The following is an 18,888-nucleotide window of genomic DNA, read 5'->3' as shown; positions in this document are numbered from 1 at the left end:
TTTATTTATAAAGCTCAAATACAAATTCGAACAAATTCTTTCCATTTCCCTCACCCCCCCTCACCCATCAAACTGTACAACTTAAATGATTAATCCCCCTTCTCCCTGCACATCCATATCCCTCTGCTTCCAGCCTCTCCCAACCCTCCTGGACCCTAATACTCATTCTACAATAATAGTTTTATATAATATTTATCATTGTGGGACTGAGTTCACTCATCATAATGCTCTCCAGTTCCTCCCATGTTAGGTAATAATTTACAAAGTTGTTGCTCCTACGTGCTGCATAGTATTCCACAGTGTGAATGAACATTCCATAATTTCTCAATCCATTTGTTTAAGGTTGGACATTTGGGCTGTTTCTATATTCTTGCAATGGTGAATAATGCTGCTATGAACATTGGTGTACAAACCAGTTTGTGCCTCAGTTCTCATACTCTCATGGTATATTCCAAGTAGCTGGGTCATATGGAATTTCTATGTTCAGCTTTTTGAGGAAGCGCCAAACTGTCTTCCAGAATGGCTGCACTATTTTACAATCCCACCAACAATGTATGAGAGATCTTTTATTGTATCTTGCAGAAATGTTCTGTAGTTTTCTTTGTACAACTGTTTTGTAACTCTAGTTAGGTTCACTCCCAAGTATCTCAATTTGTGTTTGTCTATTGTAAATAGTATTGCTTTCTTGGTTTCCTTCTCTGTGTTTTCTTTGTTACTGTAATGAAATCTCACTGATTTTTGGATGTTGATCTTATATCCTGCAACCCTACTTAATTGGTCCATTAGCTCTAACAGGTTTTTTGGTTGAGTCCTTGGGCTTCCTTTGTACACTATTATATCATCTGCATATAGCAACAGTTTAACCATCTCTTTGCTGATCTGGATGCCTTTTATTTCCTTCTCTTATTGTCCTGCCCTAGCAAGTATTTCCAATGCAATATTGAATAGAAGTGGTATTAGTGGGCATCCTTGTCTGTTCCCTGTTCACAAGGAAAATGCTTTTAGTCTTTCTCCATTGAGAATGATACTGGCTCTTGGTTTTGCATATATACTTTTTACTATGTTGAGAAAATTCCACTAAGCTACAGGAGAAAAAGTGTCAAGCTTATTGTCAATCTACCCCGTGTCAATCTTATTGTCTCTGACACGCCTATCCCCTTTACCCCAGTCACTGAATCAATCCACCTCATCGAGGGTCTTCCTCTACTGTGCTGTCCTTCCACCCTCCCAAGCATGACGTCCCTCTCCAAGGACTGGTCCCTCCTTGCAACATGTCCAAAGTATGTCAGACAAAGCTTCAGAATCCTTGCCCCCAAGGAGCAGCCTGGTTTCACCCTCTCCAAGATGAACTTGTTTGTTCTCCTAGCAGTCCATGGTACATTCAATATTCTTCTCCAGCACCATAGCTCAAAGGCATCAATTCATCTTCTATAGTCCCTAATCATTGTCCAGCTTTCTAAAGCATAACAAGTAATTGCAAAGACCATGGCCTGTATTCTACACACCTTAGTCTCCAGACTGACATCGTTGCTCTTCGATGCTTTGGCGAGGTCTCTGACAGCAGACTTTCCCAATGCAATTTGTCTACATAGTTGAAATATGTCAAACAAATGTCCAAATCCACACTCATGGTCTTCTGTTCACTAATTGGCTTCCACAGTGCTTAATCTTAAAAAATTGTATCACTTTTCATCCAATTATACTATCTGGGGGAAAAAACCCTCATAGTCAAAACTCCTACCCTCTGCTCTATTAGTCTGTCTGTTGTTTGTTCTTCTGGAATCCACACACACATCTCTCTCTCTTCAATAGCACAATTCTAGTCTATGTTACCACCATCCAGTTTATAATGCAATGATTTCCTAACAGCCTTTCTCTTCATTTATTCCACAGACATTTACATTGGTAGGTCAGTGACAGAGCTCTTGCCTTTTGTGAGAGAGATTCAGGTTCGATTCCCATTCACTGTACTTTGTGGACAGTCACCATCTGTTGTCAGCAAAGGCCTGTGTGCTGCTATGATGTTAAACAAGCTTCAGCTGACTTCCCAGAGTAAGATGGACTAGGGAGAAGGGTTTGGTGATCATTTTCTTTATTTTTATTTGTAATTCATTGTCCTTTGAGTGAAAGTTTACAAAGCAATTGGTTTTCCATTCAAGAATTCATTCAGACTTTGTTTTACAGTATTAATTACAGTCCCTGCATTGTAACAGCATCCTTCTCACTTCCTCCTTGTGATTCTTGCCTCCAGTCCTCCTTCTCTCCTACCCTTTCCTGCCTTCTGAGGTTTCTCCCTTGTATAATGGATCTGGTATAGGGAACCGTTCTGAGAGTGAGCACCTTCCTTATAAGCATGTCTACTGTTTAGCTGGACGCTGGTCTCCAGGGTGAATTTAGCTGCAGGATCAAAGGGCTACTAAGGACCATAGTCTTGGGGGTTCCAGTGGTCTCTATTAGATGAGCAGGCCTGGCCGTTTTTATGATTGTGAGTTTTGTTAGACATTGTTCTCTCCCTCTGCCTAGGATCCTCTACCGTGACCCTTTTCAGAGCAGTCTGCAGTGACAGCCAGGCAATTTCTAGTTCTTTCAGTCTCGGGGCAGTGAAGACTGGACCTTATGTGGTTCACATGTAATCTACTTTAAAAGTAAGCGAGTGAGAACCCTGTGGTAAGCAGTGGCTCATTTTGGAGCTGATGATGGAGATGGTACAGGGCTGAGCACGTTGTTCTGTTGTGCATGAGGTTGTCACGCGTTTGGGGCCATTCAACAGCAGCTAACAACAGTCATATGTTCAGAGGGTTTCCCTCGTCACAGGCGACAGGTTGGGATGGGCTTCTGTGGTTCAAGCAAAAGGTGACCACCACCCTCAAAAAGCCACTTCCCTGAGCCTCTGTGCTGTCCTTTCTCAAAACAGGACTCGCAAAAGATTGTTGAGAAACTCAAACACAATGATAACCACAAAACACATTGTGAAAACTGAAAATGAGGACCTGAGAGTTACTTCTTGTGGTTTCCCCCGATTCCTCATCTGTTAAATGCACAGCTCGGCTTTCTGGCCAGCCCTCGCCCCAGCACCACCTGTGCTCCTGGGCTCTGTGCACAGTCACCTCAGTCACACCCTCCCCGGCTGATCAGGGTACCTCACCTACCTGCTCAACTTCACACGTCCTTACACCTTCGCCCTTGTGCTTCCCTCTGCCCCAAATATCTTCTCCCCAAAGACTAATTCCTTCAAGCAGCAGCAAAGACTGATCCCTACCCAGTTCCCAGAACCCAGCATGAGTGCGCACCAGACAACACTCAGCAGCTATGCTGAGTGAAGCAAACACCAAACATAGGGCTGGTCATTGTCACCGAGATGCCCACCTAGAGTCTCCCCTCCGCTTGACCAGTTGGCTTTGCAGCTTGTCTGAAACAGCCCATGATGGCATCAACGCCTTGAGGGGAGTGAGGCCAGAAGGCCCATAGCTGTGCTGAGGAAGGGTCTGGCGTGGATGGGGACCCCCGCTCCCCATGTTCTGATGGTGGTCTCTCTGCTTGTGTTTTGCAGGTCCTCCAGTAAGTATCCTGGACTATACTTCTGCTCCTGAAAGATAAGACATTTTTTTGTTCTTTTTCTAGTAATGATGTGAAAAGAATTTTCAGTTAAAGAAGTGTGTCTTTAAAAGCTCACTCCTGAATAAGGATGGGAAGGAGGTAAATGTTTCCTTTAACAGCCAATGAACGTAAGCACAGATTTCCATGGCTCACTACACCCTTAGAGCGCTCTGTGACTGTTTTCTCTCCAAGAGAGCCGGCACAATGCTGGCCGCTCCTCACTAGGTCTTTGGTCAACTTGTTGCTCTTCTCACGTGCCACCGAGCCTGAGCTGACTCGTAGCTGACTCTCCAGTGGGTTTTCTGAGACTCTAAGTCCCACAGGAGGAGATTGTCCATCCTTGTCCCACAGAACAGCTGATGGATTCCACCGCTTGCATTTGGGCTGGCAGCACAACTCATCACCCCGAGGCCACCAGAGCCCCTGGAATTCCGTGTACTTGGTCAACTAGGTACATGGAAATCCAAACACCTCATCATATTTCTTTTTCAACAGTTCACTGCTTATTGTGCCTAATTGACACATTTGCATTCAAAATTTCTTCCACAAATATAGCCGTAAACACCCTGCATGCTAGATAACACTTCATGAAGTGTTTATCTGTGCCTCTATTTTCAAAATGATCTACCCCTGTTGTGATATTTTTAAAACATTTTGTCTCACATACTTTGGCATTGGGGCTCAGAAGCCCTAGGCGATTATTCAGTAATACAGGCACACCTCAAAGATACTGTGAGTTTGCTTTTAGACCAACAATTAAGCAAATATTGTAAGTCATGGAATTTTGTTTATTTGTTTCTTTCCAGGCACATATAAAAGATATGTTTACGCTATACTTTTGTCTTTTGTGAGGTTGTGGGAATTAGCTACGCAGAACACAGAGGCCAGAAGTGAGCAAGTGCTGTTGGGAAAATGGTGCCAACAGACTTTTTCAAAGCAGGGTATCCACAGGCCTTCAGTTTGTTAGGTTTTTTAAAAACAAAGAAAGGATAATATCTACAAAGCACAATAAAACCAGATATGCCTGTGCACGGGGTTTGATCACTGGAGGCTGGAGTTCATTTTCCTTCTTTGCCAAAAAGGAGGATGTTTTACTCCCTGAATTGGACCACTCAGCCAGCCCTCGAGGGTGAATTCGAGAGATCAGCTGGGCTGCTCGGCTGCCTGAGGCTCCACGAATGTGGGGTCGTCAGCGGCCCTGGAAATCACAGCCATTCCCAGGGGCATGTGATCTGTCTGGTTCTGATTCACTCAGCCATTTTTCAGAGCCAGATAAATCCTGATGAATCAATTCAAGAAGCACAATGACGGCCGGCTGGAGCCAAAATTTACTTTCTGAAGAAATTCCTTTCAGATGAGCAAGTTTCTTTTTCGGACTTCCACTTGACATGATTCATCTCCCGATCTGCACCGTTCGGGACCTGGGCTCCCCACTGCAGGCAAGCCAGAGCGAGCCAAAAAGCAAGCAGACAAGCATTCGGGGATTTACTGGCCACGAGCCGTTCTTTGCTGTTGAGTTCTTTCTGGCTGTTACATCCAAGCTGGTTTGTGTGAGCTTGCCAACTCGCCGAGGGCCAGTGAAGGATTTTTTCCCCTTTTCTAAAAATGTAATGGTTAAAATAGTAAATACATGAGACAGAATCTTCAAGCTGCAACTTGAACAGAGGGATGTGGGGAGTCAGGCTGATGTGCAAGACATTAACATGGTCATTGCCCAGCAGGACTGGCCCACTCGGAGGATAGGGAAGGCCCCATACTGTTCCCTGGCTCCTGAACGCCTGTTCTCATTCCTCGCATGCCCATGGCAGTTGGGGAGGAACCCACTATCACGCTTGTGCCCCTCAGTAGCCATGATTCAAAGAGCATCCTCAGTTCCTGATTGGGCTGTGGGAGCTGGGATGCCATCCTCTAAATCCAGTCTTCCCTGTGTCCTTGCTATGTGCCCAAAGCATGTGGGCAGGACCCCCTAATGAGGTTTCAAGGCTTGTGGTCCCTGCAGCCTGGCCCGGGGAGGCGGGGAAAGTGTGCTTTCACCCCAAGATCCCTGCAACCCTGGTGTCCCCACCCCTAGTAACCAGGCAGCACCTCTGCTGCGAGCTGCGCAGAGCGCGGGGAGGTCTGGGGCTCTGGTTGAGTTCTAAGTGTTGCCATATGGTTTTCTGCTGAAAGTCTGATTATTAATGACGTATTAATTACCACAGGGGCAATCAGGACGAGATGGCTACCCGGTAATTTGCCATTTATTTTTTGCTCTCTTTGCCTTTCTTCAGCCTTCTCTGTGCTCCTCTTCCCCCTCCTCTGCTCTTGCGTAGAAATGGCCTCTCTGTGGAAGGATTAGCATGTCCTCCATGGAGGGCACTTGGTGCATGGGCAGAGCCCGGGCCAGCTGAGCACTGCTGAGGTCCCACAGCCCTGAAGGCAAAGACAAGAGAGTCCACAACCGGGCCACATCCTACCCAGTCCACGGGCCACAGTGACCACCCAGCCCTAAGTGTCCTTCAGGACAGCCATTCTAGCAGGAGGAATGTTCTCGGTCCCAGTCCTCTGTGCTATGTCACCCCTCAGAAAGGCAGAACTCAGTGCAGCCTCTCCCACATCATCACACCTTAAATCTTTTGCGACCTGACCAAGAAGTGAGTGTATACTTGTAATTAATCTCCCCGGGCCACTGAGCTCCACCAGAGCAAGGTGCATGTGACTGTGCTGCTGTCCTCTCCTCACAGAGGTTAGAGACACAAGGGCAGAGCGTGTGGAAGTGTGGACTCATCAGGACGGTCAATGAGGAAGAGTTTGCAGAACCATCATGGTAGCAGGCCCATTTGTTCCATGATTTCAGCGCCTGGAAGCTCGGGGCTAAGGATGTTGCTTCAGAAACCTGTGTAAAGACTAGCACTATATCGAGTCAGGATGGGGTGACAATAAAGAAAAGGGTCCCAGTGTTGGCAGAATTACCCTCCTACAAGGCCGTCCAGTCCTGAGGACCAGGGAGAGTGGGGCTTGGATTCCAACTTTGCTGCCTCCTCACTGTGTGATCTCGAGGGAAGTACTTACCCTCTCTGAGCTTCAGTTTCCCCCTCTGAGAAATGGGCTGATGAATGCCTCCCTGGAAGAGTTGTAGTTGACATTAAATTAGACTGGGGAATGGGGCAGTAACAGCTATTCATAAAACACAAAGTGTCACAAACTGTCCCCATAGGAGTCAGTGGAAATTTGGGGACATTTGTCTCAGACTCAGAGTGTCCCCATGCAAGACCTAGAGTAGAGGTTGGAGTCAGGCAGTCGGAGCAGCTCCTGGGAAGCAGGAGGCCTGACCATGCAGACCAGAATCATCTAGCCCTGAAGAAGACTGTCAGAGAGTGAGACGAAGAAGGCAAAAAGAAAGAACTAAATGTCAAACTAGCTAGCGCCCCCTTCCACTGACAGCAGCACTCAGAAGTCAGGGTAGCCCATCTTGATGAAGCAGGCGTCATGGGCCCCTTCCTGCCCTCTAGAAGTGCCTCAACAGTGCGAAAACCACAGACTTTCACTGGAATAGTTCAGCCTTGCATCTTGAGACTAGGGACCTTGGGTGGTGGTAGTGGTGGTGGTTGTTGTTGTTGTTATGTACCACTGAGTCGCCTTCAAGCCATAGCAACACTATGTACAATATCTCTAAAGCCTGCCCTGTCCTGAGCCAGTCTCTCTGATTCCAACACTCTTACCCCCATTACCCCAGTTACTGTGTCAGTCCATCTCATTCAGGGTCTTCCTCTCCTGCACTGTCCCTCTACCCTTCCAAGCATTATGTCCTTTTCCAAAGACCAGTCCCTCCTGGCCACGGGCCCAAAGTTTGTGAGATGGAGCTTCAAAATCCTAGCCTCCAAAGAGAAACTTGGTTTCACCCTCTCCAAAACATTTGTTTGTTTTCTTGGCAGTCCATGTTATTCTTCTTCAGCACATGACTCAAAGGCATCTATTCTTTTATCATCCTTAGTTGTTTTCATGCATAGCAAGTGCAACCATGATGTGCTTGACTACTCACTGAAAAGCCAGTGGTTCAAATTCATCTAAAGATGCCTCAGGTGAAAGATCTGGCAATCTACTTCTCAAACAGCAGCGACCGGAAGCCCTGCAATGCATAGCTCTGCTCTGACACACTTGAGAGTGTCATGAGTCATAGTCAGCTGAACAGCACCTGGTGGTTTCAATATCATTATTATCATTAACATCGCCTTCATCACCATCACCCTCTTCACCAGCTCAGAAGGACTAGGAACTTCAAATGAAATCATTCCTGGGATTGTCTCGTTAAATCACTCAGAGTAACTCTCTCCATTATGTTCCTGTGACCTAAGGGGAGTGGATGGCATAGGCTGGGCTTCTTCTCTCTCCCATAACACTAACGTAAGTCAGGGGGCCTCCTGCCCACCACCAAGCTCACTAGTGCTTGGAATCCGGTGTTTCCTCTAAGCAAACAAAGGGTGGCCTGGGAGTCCCTTCCCTCTGGCTACACTCTCGGAAGGCAGATGCAGAAGGACCTTTCTCCCAGGCGATGGGCAGCAGGTTTTGCTCTCAGCTGCTCCAGCCAGCTGCCTGAGATCTACTTCACACCACTCCTCTGCCATTGCCACCATACCTGCCATTCTTCCCAGGACGGAGGGGTTGGCCAGCTGGCCCCATAGTGACAAGCAGAAGTCTGGGGGTGGCATTAGGCAGCCAGGCTGTTGAAGCTGTGGAGCCTTGGGTGATGCACTTAGCTTCCCTGAGCCTTAGTACCCTCATTTGTGAAAAGGGTCTAACAGATTGTATCACTCAGCTTCACTGAGGGTTTCTGTTGGCCATCTTTGCTCCACCAGCCCTGATGTTCTTATCTGGCACTGGTTTTTCCTGACAACAGGTCCAAAGGAAGTGAGTCAGTGTCTGCCCTCGACCCTTGCTGTGAGGAAGCATTCTAGCTGTATTTCTTCTCAGGCTGATTTGTTCATCTTTCTGGCAGACCATGGCATTTTCAGTATTCTTTGCCAAATTCAAATCCATTCATCTTTCTATTTTCCTGTTTCCACTGTCTAAGCTTCTTCATACATGAGCAATTGAAAGGTATGTCACTTGATCACTTGGGTCAGGTGCATCTGTAAGACACTTGATAAAACAAAAAGCTAGGTTTAAGGAGGAAGCAGGAAATTCTGTTCTACTTAATGTAAATTCACAGTATTTGAAATTGGTGACTTTTAAAAAAAGATGGGTTTTTTTTCCCTGCAGCTTAACAATTAAAAAAAAAAGCGCCCACTGCTACAGAGTCTATTTCAATTCCTAGTGACCGTGTCGGACAGAGACTGGAGCTGTTCACAGGACTTCCAAGGCTGTAGTCCTTACAAAAGCAGGCAGCTTTGTCCTTCTTCTGTGGAGCAGATGGTGGATTTGAACCTTCAGCCTTCCACTTAGTATCCGAACACTTAATCCCCTGAGACACCAGGGCATCTTTTCTGCAGTAGTTGTTGTTGTTGTTGTTGTCATGTGCTGTCAAGTTGGAACCAACTCATAGCTGACCCTCCAGCAAGTTGACAAGGGCAGTAAAACCAATGAGAGGAGATTGTCCATCTTTTCTCCAGAGGATGAGCTGGTGGGGTTGAACTGCATGCCTTTGGGTTGGCAGTGAACCTCCTTACCCACCAGGGCTCCTTCAGTCAACTTTAAAAACCAGCCACAGGGAGGATTTCTTTTCCTTTGTGCTAAAAATGTGTCACTTCCTAAGGGCAAATAAGAACAAGAGCAGAATAGAGGCGAAGGTTGCAGTGGAATCTGTCAGCTGTGTTTTCCCGATTAGCTCAGCCTGCCCCTTCCCTGAGTGAAACCAGGTCCTTCTGCAGACCAAATGAGAGTGGGCAGGGGACACGGGGCATAAAAGCCAAGGGCATCTGTGGGGCAGACTGTGGACATGAGCGTCAGCAGGATCACGGTCCTCTTGTCTGCGCTTGCCCCGTGCAAAAATGGTCTGCCCTTCCTGTGCCCCAGGGTTCATTAAGAACACTCATCTGATCACAATAAAATCTAATTTACTGTTAAACATTCAGAAAATAGAGAAGCACATAGAGAAAGGAAAAGCCATTATTCATAATCCTACCACCCACAGATAAATTCCCTCAATATTTTGTATTTGTTCTTCCATGTTTTAATATGCACGTCCACTCTTGTATTTATTGTTGTAAAAAATGGAATTACATAGAACACGCTTTTTTGTAGCCTTTGTTATTTTCCAATTTTATCACGAGGGGGTTTTTTTCCACATCATTAAAAATTCTTATAGAATGTTATTTTAACAGCGACATGGTATTTGACTATTTTTACTTAACTGATCTCCAAATGATATTATTTGTATTTATAGTGTTTTGCCATTATCGTTAGCATCCTGGGAATAAATTTAGGTTTACTTACATAATTATCTCCTTAGAATGAATGTCTCATAGTTGAATTGCTATACCAAAGGGTCTGCACATGTTTCGGGCTTTGATGTCCTCTGCCAAATCACCCTCCAGGAGGCCAGCTAATTTACATTCCCACCAACAGTGTGTGACTGCTACACGTTCCCCCAAGCCCTGGCCAACTGCGGATATTATCATACTTTTTAATCTATGCCAATGCGATAACTTTTAAAACGTATGTCTGTATGTAAGTATGACTGTATCTTGTTTTAATTTAGGGTGTTTTAATTAAAAATATCCTTTTGGAGCACTGCCACCTCGCGGTGATATGTAGAATTGCAGGTATAGAGTTTAAAAAGGGAATGATTGAGATCTGAGACTCTTCAGATCCCTCTTGGCCCAGAGACTGAGAACACCATGAAATCAGGCGCATAAAGGAAAATCTGACCCTCAGAACATTGTTAACCAAAGGTGGGATGTACAAAGGAGACCTGGGCACTGTACTCTTGCATTTTGGAGTGGTGATTATTTTTGTGTTCTGTCAAATCAGAACCAACTCACAGCTAAACCCTCAGCAGGTTTTCAGAAGCAAGTAATCACATAGGAGGAGATTGCTCATCCTTCTCCCAAGGATCAACTGGTGAAATCAAGCCTTGTGGCTTTGGAATTGCAGTGCAACTTCTGGCTACTAGGCCACCTAACAATTTGAGCTCCCTAACAATTTGAGGTAGTAATCACTATTCATTGGGAAATTGCAATGAAAAAATCTGCTCTCAGAGATATCTCCAGAGTGCTGAAAATCCATGTTGTCAGTCTAGAGACAACGGCACATCTAATCCAGGCCAAGGTCTTCACAATTACTTGCTACACATCAGAGAGCTGGGCAATGACTAAGGATGACAGAAGAAGAATAGATACCTTTGGATGTTGTGTTGGAGAAGAGTATTGAACATTCCAGGGACTGCCAAGAAAACAGATAGGTCTGTCTTGGAGAGGATGAAACCAAGTTTCTCCTTCGAGGCTAGGATTTTGAAGCTTTGTCTCACATACTTTGGGCACATGGCCAGAAGGGACCAGTCCTTGGAGAAGAACATCATGCTTGGAAGGGTGGAGGGACAGCCCAGGAGTGGAAGACCCTGGATGAGATGGATTCATACGGTAACTGAGGCAATGGGTGTGGGTATGTCAAAATCAGTGACACTGGCTCAAGACAGAAAGGGTTTAGAGCTGCTGTACATAGGGTCGCTATGGATCACAGGCAACTTGACAACATATAACAAAAACAATCAGTATTCATGCTGGTAAAGTGATTTATCATCTCATTCATTGGAAGGTTGTCAGGAAGGGGCTGCTTGGAAAAGATCTCATCCTGGGAAAGGTAAAAGGTCAGCAAAAGAGAGGGAGACACTCAAAGAATGAAATGGATTGATACCTTGACCACAACAATGGGCTTTAGCATGATGGAGATTGTGCTGACTGGCAGGATAGGGAACGTTCTGATCTGTGGGTCATCATGAGGCATAGTCCACTAGATGACACCTGACAACAACAAATAGGAAAGGTGACAAATCTAGACGGGGGTATACTTGGTGCTGGGCACTGAGGAGGCAAAAAGAAGGATCACACCCAGTGCGAGTCTTTGGGAAGCTATAGTGGAGGCACAATTATGAGTTCGGTAGTCTTCCTGAAGGCTCCTTATCAAATCTGTTTGTTCCCTCTTCACATTGTGGCTTCTGTCTCAGACAAAACGTCTTCTCTCTCACGCAGAGACCAGTCTTGCCTGTATGCTGAATTCTGCACAGAAAGCCTTGGAATCTCTCATCATCTCCTGTCAACGCATCAGAATCCTTATTTGTCCTCTTCTTAGTCATTTTTGCTTTCTTGATTCTTAAGTTGACCTTTAACAGCTTTTTGTTTTGTTTTACACCTTAAGGATGCAGTTAAATAGTTCTCGAGGAATATATTTTTGCTAACGTTTTCAGAGATTTACGAGTTTCTGTGCATTTTGAAAGCCTGAGGTGTGTTAGAAATTGAAGGTCAGAGGGTCTGGAATAAGAGGAAATGGCCACTTCAGAAACACCAACTGACCACTGACTCTGTGCCAGACACTTGTCGGGGTCTTGAGACAAGCATTCAAGAGAGGCAAGGCTCGCTCTCGAGTGGAGGAAGAGGAACAATAAACAAATAAATCAAGAGAAGAGCTTCAAACAAATGTGCTAGAAATAAAACAGGGTCATTTGATTAAGCATGACAGTTGGTGAGTGGACAATATAACATGGATTATATAGTCAAAAGATTCTCGGGGAGGATGACCGTTGAGCTGAGAATGAAGTGATGAGAAATATGCAGAGATCTTGAGGGGAAAGTGTTACTGACAGGAACATGCAGATGCAAAAGACATGAGGTTGGAGGGGTTTGTATGTTCAAAGTGCACTCAGCACCTGTTTAGCTGGCCTGAGCCAGTGTGCAATTGGTAGAAAATAAAGCCGGGGAGGCCTGCAGTGGCTGTATTAGGACCATGATGACAGGCTAGCTGCAGAAGGAGGCTGCTGGAACTGCATAAATGATCAGCTTTTTAAAAAGATCACTCCTGCTGCTGTGTTTGCTGTTGCTGTTAGCTGCCCTTAAGCCAGCCGGTACGTGGTGACCTCATGACAATGATGAGATGTTGCTCAGTCCTGCACCATCTTCACAGTCCCTGGTACGCTGGCACCATTGTTCCCATCACCACACACTGTGAATACTTCCAACCTATGAGCTCGTCTTCCAGAATTGTGCCACACAGTGTTCTGTGATCTGTAATGTGTCATTGGCTAATTTCTAACACTCGACTACCAGGGCTTTCTTCTTAGTTTGGAAGCTCCACTGAAACCTGTTGTTGACCCTGCTGGTGTTTGAAATCTGGTTAGCACGGCTTCTAGTCTAACAGCAGCACTAGCCACCACAGATGACCAACTCGCAGAGGCGTAGTACATCGTCCCCAGGTGCTGCAAACAGCTAACAGGCCTGCCTGTTGACCGCCTGGAGGCACCTTGGAAGAAAGGCCATGAGTCCAGATCAACTCCATGGCAACCAGTTGCTTCACCACTACAAACAATGTGTCTCCAATGACAAGCTGTCCTGCCAAGGGGTCTTAAATCCTTTGAGAATTTTGATTCTCAAAGGAACAGTCCTCTCTCACCCCCTGAACCACTTCCAATGTCTCAGAGAAGCCAGTTCATATATATATTGAGCCCTTGCTGTGTGTAAGTTTATGCATGAGCACTTAACAGTTTCAAAGTACATCCATATACATTGCAATTCATGCTCATTTTGTGGATCAAAATATTAAAACTTAGAAGGATCAGTGGGCTTGTCCAGTTGTCAGCGGTGAGCATGTGGGGTCTGTGTTGCCACACTGTGCTTCCAACTCTGAAGGTTTCCTAGGGCTCCGTCTTTTCTCGCAGTCAGTGGTTCTCCCTCTGTTACCCCTGGGATCTCCTTGATTCTTCTACCTGCAACAGGCACCAGCTCCAAAACCTGTCATGTTGGGCAAGTCATGTTGCCCTGCGCATCTCACTTTCCTGTACATCAAACTGAGCTAGAAATAGGTATCTCACACTAAGCTATTTGAAGTCGTGAAATAGAGTCTGTGGGGCACTTGGAATCTTTAGTACTGTTCAGCAAGTTAAGGGTTTAGTAAGCACCCACAGATTTAATCTCTGAGCTACTTACTCTGTTTCCTGGGTCAGCCATGTAGGCCCACCACCTCTTTTGGAATGTTGATCACAGGTGAGGATCAATATCCACCCAGCCAGCCCACTGTTCCCAGGTCAAGCAGGAAGAGACTTTAGGTTCAGTGGGTAGGCCTGTGAGAGACACAGAGGTATCAGGCCACCCAAGAAAGAGAGACTAACTGCTGGGGGTAGAGGAAGCCACCTCAGTCAGGAAGAGAGAAGGTGGCAGTGAGATGGGCCTTGAGAGCACCTGGAGGATTTGAACCACATGCCTTTGGGTTGGCAATGCAACTCCTTACCACTAGACTACCGGAACTCCATAGCCATAGAAGAGACTGTTGCAATTGTGTGCTGATGCAGACCAAACTCAGTGATGGAGGGAAAGGGACAAACTTGAGGAATGGAAACTGGTGGAAGTCAATGGCCAACTTGTAACCAGGAGTTCCACAGGAGGGCAGGTGGGTGACGTGCCGCAGCATAAACGCTAGCACAGTGAACACAACAGCATGGATGTGTAGGGGCAACCTGCCTGAAGGGCCCTGGGGTTGGTGAATCTAAGGGGAAGCATATCGTTGAAACCTAATGTTGAATGAACGGCCCAAGGAGTGAGAGCCCACCCCCACACACCCCTACCTAATATCCAGAAGAAGAGCCTGGAAATGAAGAAAACTTTTGAAGGGTGAGAACAGATTTGTGTATTTTAAAAGTCTTCCTGGCAGCAGGACCGAACCTGGATGAAGGAGGTTTAGAGACGAGGCCAAAAATATTTGCCATAGAATCAATTCCACCTCATAGCAATTCTGTGTGTGTCAGAGTTTAACGATGTGGCACAAGACTTTCAGTGGCTGGTTTGAGGGAATTAGATCACCAGACCTTTCTTCTAAGGCACCTCTGTTTTGGTTAACAGCTAAATGTGTTAACTCTTTATACTACCCAGGGAAGTTGTTGTTGTTGTTGTTGTTGTTGTTGTTGTCGTGTACTGTCAAAACAGAACCAGCTCATAGTTGAGCCTCCAGCAAGTTTTTAGAGGCTGTAAACTGCACAGCAGAAGATTGAACATCTTTCTCCCACAGAGCACCTGGAGGATATGAACCACATGCCTTTGGATTGGCAATGCAACTCCTTACCACTAGACTACTGGAATTCCATAGCCATGGAAGAGACTGTTACAATTGTGTGCTGATGCAGACCAAACTCAGTGATGGAGGGAAAGGGACAAACTTGAGGAATGGAAATTGGTGGAAGTCAATGGCCAACTTGTAACCAGGCCTCCTGTGCTGGCCACGCTCAGGCCCAGCAGAGCCCAGGCCCACCTGGCTGCACGCCCAGGAGGCCCCAGGAGGTCTGCACGCTTCCCCAGGGTTGCCTTGACAGCCTCAGGCCAGCTCCACGCAAGCTCCTGGCTGAGATGTGGAATCAGAGAGAGAGTCTCAGCCTGGGACCAATTTTGGAAGGAATAACTCAGTTGGATTGTTTGGAATTAATCAAGTGAACAAAAAGGGACCACAGTGCACCACATACTCATATGCTTTCTTGCACTCTCATAGTTCAAAAACAGCTTTGATTGTAAAAATGTAATTAGTTAAATGATTCATCTGTAATATCCCAAATTCATCTGTTTTTAGACTTAAATATCCTTCTCATTTTCATCTGACCCTTTCAGGGCAGTGCCCCAGCTCTCCTGATCCTGGACAGAGCAGGGACAGGGATGAAAGTGGACTCTCTGAGCCCCATCTAATAGTCCCCAGGTTGGGAATTTGGGAAACCCCACAAGGTCTGCAGGCAGGGCCACTGTACTGGCCTTTCTCCCAGAGCCCCACGTAAGGCCCAAGCACACGATTCCAGAGTCCAGCGCTTACCTGGGCCAAGTGTGGCTCCCCAGCATCCTACGATGTCATGTGTGGGACAGCCATGTCCATCAGGAAGGACTGAGACACCGCTCTGCCTTGGTCTCCTATCTTCAGCTTTTTGCATCTTCTTGGGGGTGGCTGGTTCCTGCATGACACAAGCAGCTTACTAACCTGAAGATTCATGGATCAAACTCACATAGCAATGCCACAGACAGCTAGTTATAACTGCAGTTACAGAGTAGTTCTACTCTGTAATAATGTGTGATTGTCATGAATTGGAATTGATTGGACAGTAAGGGGGGGGGGGAGGTTGGAGTTTGGGACATGTCTGATGAGCTCATAGGCAAGGACCAGCCTCTCAGGGGCCTGCTGTCCACATCCAGCTCTGGGAGGACGCTCAGAAAGTTGGTGCCTCAGACCGGCAGCCATGGGGCCCACAGAGGTGCCTCCTGCTCTCTGCTTGTTCACCTATGATGATCTATTGGCACTATGACCTCTCCCCAGTGCCCCAAGCAGTATAGCCCCCTTCCCAGCACCCTCAGCCCTTAGCATGAATGAGGACGATCATAAAGCTGGACAAACTCGGGGCTCCGGAGTAAATAGTCTGAAGAAAATACTTGTTTGGGAATGCAGCTGGTTCCCACCTCCAGCTTCTCCAGACGTCAAAAGTGGGTTCTGGTCATGCTGGTGCAGTGCAGAGATGGGCTTTGCAGGTGTGGCTAGAAACGTGAGCTCACACACATCCCTGTGTGGTCAGCTGGGCACGTGGCAGATGAGAGCCCCAGGCTGGGAGGCTGGCTTCAGAGAATAGCAGCTCCTGACGTCCTGGTGTCCACCGACCTCAGCATGGGGAGCCCCAGAAGGCGAAGGAACACGTTACCTGACACCGTCCGGCATCCTGCTGACCTCTCAGGCTGCCCAGAGCGAGAGTTTGCCAGCCTGGGCAGCCCTCGGCAGGTCAAGAGTGCCCTCTACTGTCCCCATTCGGCACTAAAGCCAGTGGCACTGGGATGTTGACAATTTGTTGGTTTAACACTTTGTACATTCTCAGCTGCTCCGTGGGAGAAAGATGATCAATCTTCTCCCATGGGATTTATACTGCCTCTGAAAATCCGCTGGAGAGTCAGCTATTAGAACAACGATGATGATAACAGCAACACTGTGTACAGGGCACTTGTTTAGCCTTGAGCAAAGGGGGAGAAATATCCAGAGGCCTCTCACATGTGGAGTCTATGAGTGGGAAAGGGAAACCGGAATGAAAATCAAAACGACTTCCAGCCTTCCTGTGGCCGAGGGCCTCTAGCAGGCCTGGTCGGTAGGAACCTCAGTCAGAGAGTGGGTATGGACATTTGGGGAGCCAGAAGAAGGACACTCAAACAGGGCACAGTGAGACCCAGGCCGGAGGTAGTACAGGACTCCTGTGGAAGGCCTAGGGGTCAGGGTTACAGGAGGAAAGAAGGAGGGGGAACATAGGGAGAGCAAGAAGGCGGGAGTGCTAAGCCTTGTCAGGGAGCAAGCATGACCTCATCTATCCTAACCCACCTGCACGGGGTGGGCAGGTGGAGCTAGGCTGTGCCCCAGCTCTATGGTATCCTCTCGATGGTACTCTGTTGGGGAAGCACTAGGCTTATCATCTTGCAGACCTGTCAGGCTAAGAAGCAGTGAGCTCCCTGTCACTGGAAGTGTGCAAGCCAAGGCTGCCCTGCCAGCATCAGGAGGAGCATCTGGGGGAAAAGATGACTGAGGGCTCATCTCTCAGACCAGGGCAGGTTGCTCCAGCAGCTGGTCTCCCTTCTCAGACAGGGGGCAGGGAAGCCTAAGCTCAAATGAGGGACTTGGAGAGAAGAGCTCAAAGCCTTGGAGATTTCTCCCAGAGGAATGAAGTGGATACCGGGGCTTCAGAGGCTATCTCTGTGGAAGAGAGGTGGTAGGAAGACTGAGGAGGACTTTAGGAACAGAAACTAGCTGGAGTAGGGGAGTTAGGGAAGGCTTCACAGAGAAAGTGGTGTTTGAGTGTGGAAGCGTGTACTTGGGAGGCAAATGGTAGGAGTCTTTGTTGGGTCAAGCGTCCTGTTTTGCCCTGTAAGGAGGGCTCAGGGTAAAGGGGGGACACATGCTGTGGAGGAAAAAGGTAGAAGAGGGCAGCAGGGAGAGCTCAGGATTCAGGCCCTTGTCCCAGCCTAGTCACACCTGACCTCTGAGCATCCCCACCTCTAAAGCAGAGGTGATGACAGGGCCTGCCTGGGAGAACTGCAGAGGATGGTGGGGTGGGGAGACAGCGGTGTTACTGTGGCTCCATTCAAAGGCCCTGTGCATATCACATTCATTCCACATACCTGCCTCTGGCATCTACTGCATGCTAAGCTCTGGCCAGCCACATTTACTATGGCACATACCCATTGTACAGATGAGGAAACAGAGCCCCAGAGAACTCCATAAGCTCACCCTGGACTCTACAAGGCAGGCAGTGGTGTTGAGGACACCCTCCTGACTCCTTCCTTCACCCTGGCAGCGGCAAGGCTGGGGCTGGCTGGTGCAGGAAAGAGAAGCTAAGTCCTAGGCAGGGCAGGATTGGGGGACAGATGGGGCCACAGCTTGGAGAGTCTAGAGCATTAAGTGTAGGATCTCATGTTCACTGATGCTCCAGGGGCCAGAGGAGGGGAGCACGGGGCTGGTGGCCTGGGGTAGAGTGGAGAGCCTGCACGCCCCTCCAGGGAAACAGCTGCAGTTCAGCCTCAGCAGTTTAGCTGGACCACTCCCTCCAATTTCAAATGAAGCTGGAAATCTCCCTTTGACACAGAACTTTTTCATTCTTAAGGGCTCCAACCAATTCAGTGCCCATGAGTGACAGATGTCCACAGCAATCAAGGAGGCCACTGTCAGAGACATTGAATAATCACCCTGAGTAAGGCTGAGGTCCAAGTATAGGTTTCGCATTAGCACGATCAAGTGTTCTGGGATTCCCATTCTTCTCAAAATCAGCCACAGTTTGTTATGATCTACACAGTCAAACACCTTTGCATAATCAATGAAACACAGATAGACATTCCTCTGGTATTCCCTGCTTTCAGCTAAGATGCATCTAACATTAGCTACAATATCCCTAGTACCACGACCCCTTCTAAACCCAGCCTAGACTTCTGGCAGTTCTCTGCTGATGTGCTGTTGCGGTCATTTTTGTATGATCTTCAGTATAACCTTGCTTGCATGTGAAATCAATGATATTGTTCTGTAGTTTCCACACTCTGTTGGGTCACCCTTCTTTGGAATGGGAACAAATATAGATCTCTTCCAGTCAGTTGGCCAAGTGGTTGTTCTCCAGATTTC

General features: G+C 47.2%; 1 protein-coding gene across 1 annotated transcript in view; it reads left to right on the top strand.

The window, feature by feature from the left end:
• COL23A1 (collagen, type XXIII, alpha 1) overlaps window positions 1–18,888 on the top strand; it is a 522,679-nt gene that overhangs the window by 453,043 nt on the left and 50,748 nt on the right. The window contains exons 4-5 of the mRNA XM_006884439.1: window positions 3,551–3,558; window positions 5,799–5,825. Of these exons, the coding sequence (XP_006884501.1) occupies window positions 3,551–3,558; window positions 5,799–5,825 (35 nt within the window). The remainder of the gene's footprint in view (window positions 1–3,550; window positions 3,559–5,798; window positions 5,826–18,888) is intronic.

Source organism: Elephantulus edwardii, unplaced genomic scaffold, assembly GCF_000299155.1.
Source record: "Elephantulus edwardii isolate Elephantulus edwardi_28Jun2011 unplaced genomic scaffold, EleEdw1.0 scaffold00033, whole genome shotgun sequence".
NCBI lineage: Eukaryota > Metazoa > Chordata > Mammalia > Macroscelidea > Macroscelididae > Elephantulus > Elephantulus edwardii.
The sequence above is the reverse complement of the archived record's forward strand: the minus strand, read 5'-3'. Positions and strand labels throughout refer to the sequence as shown.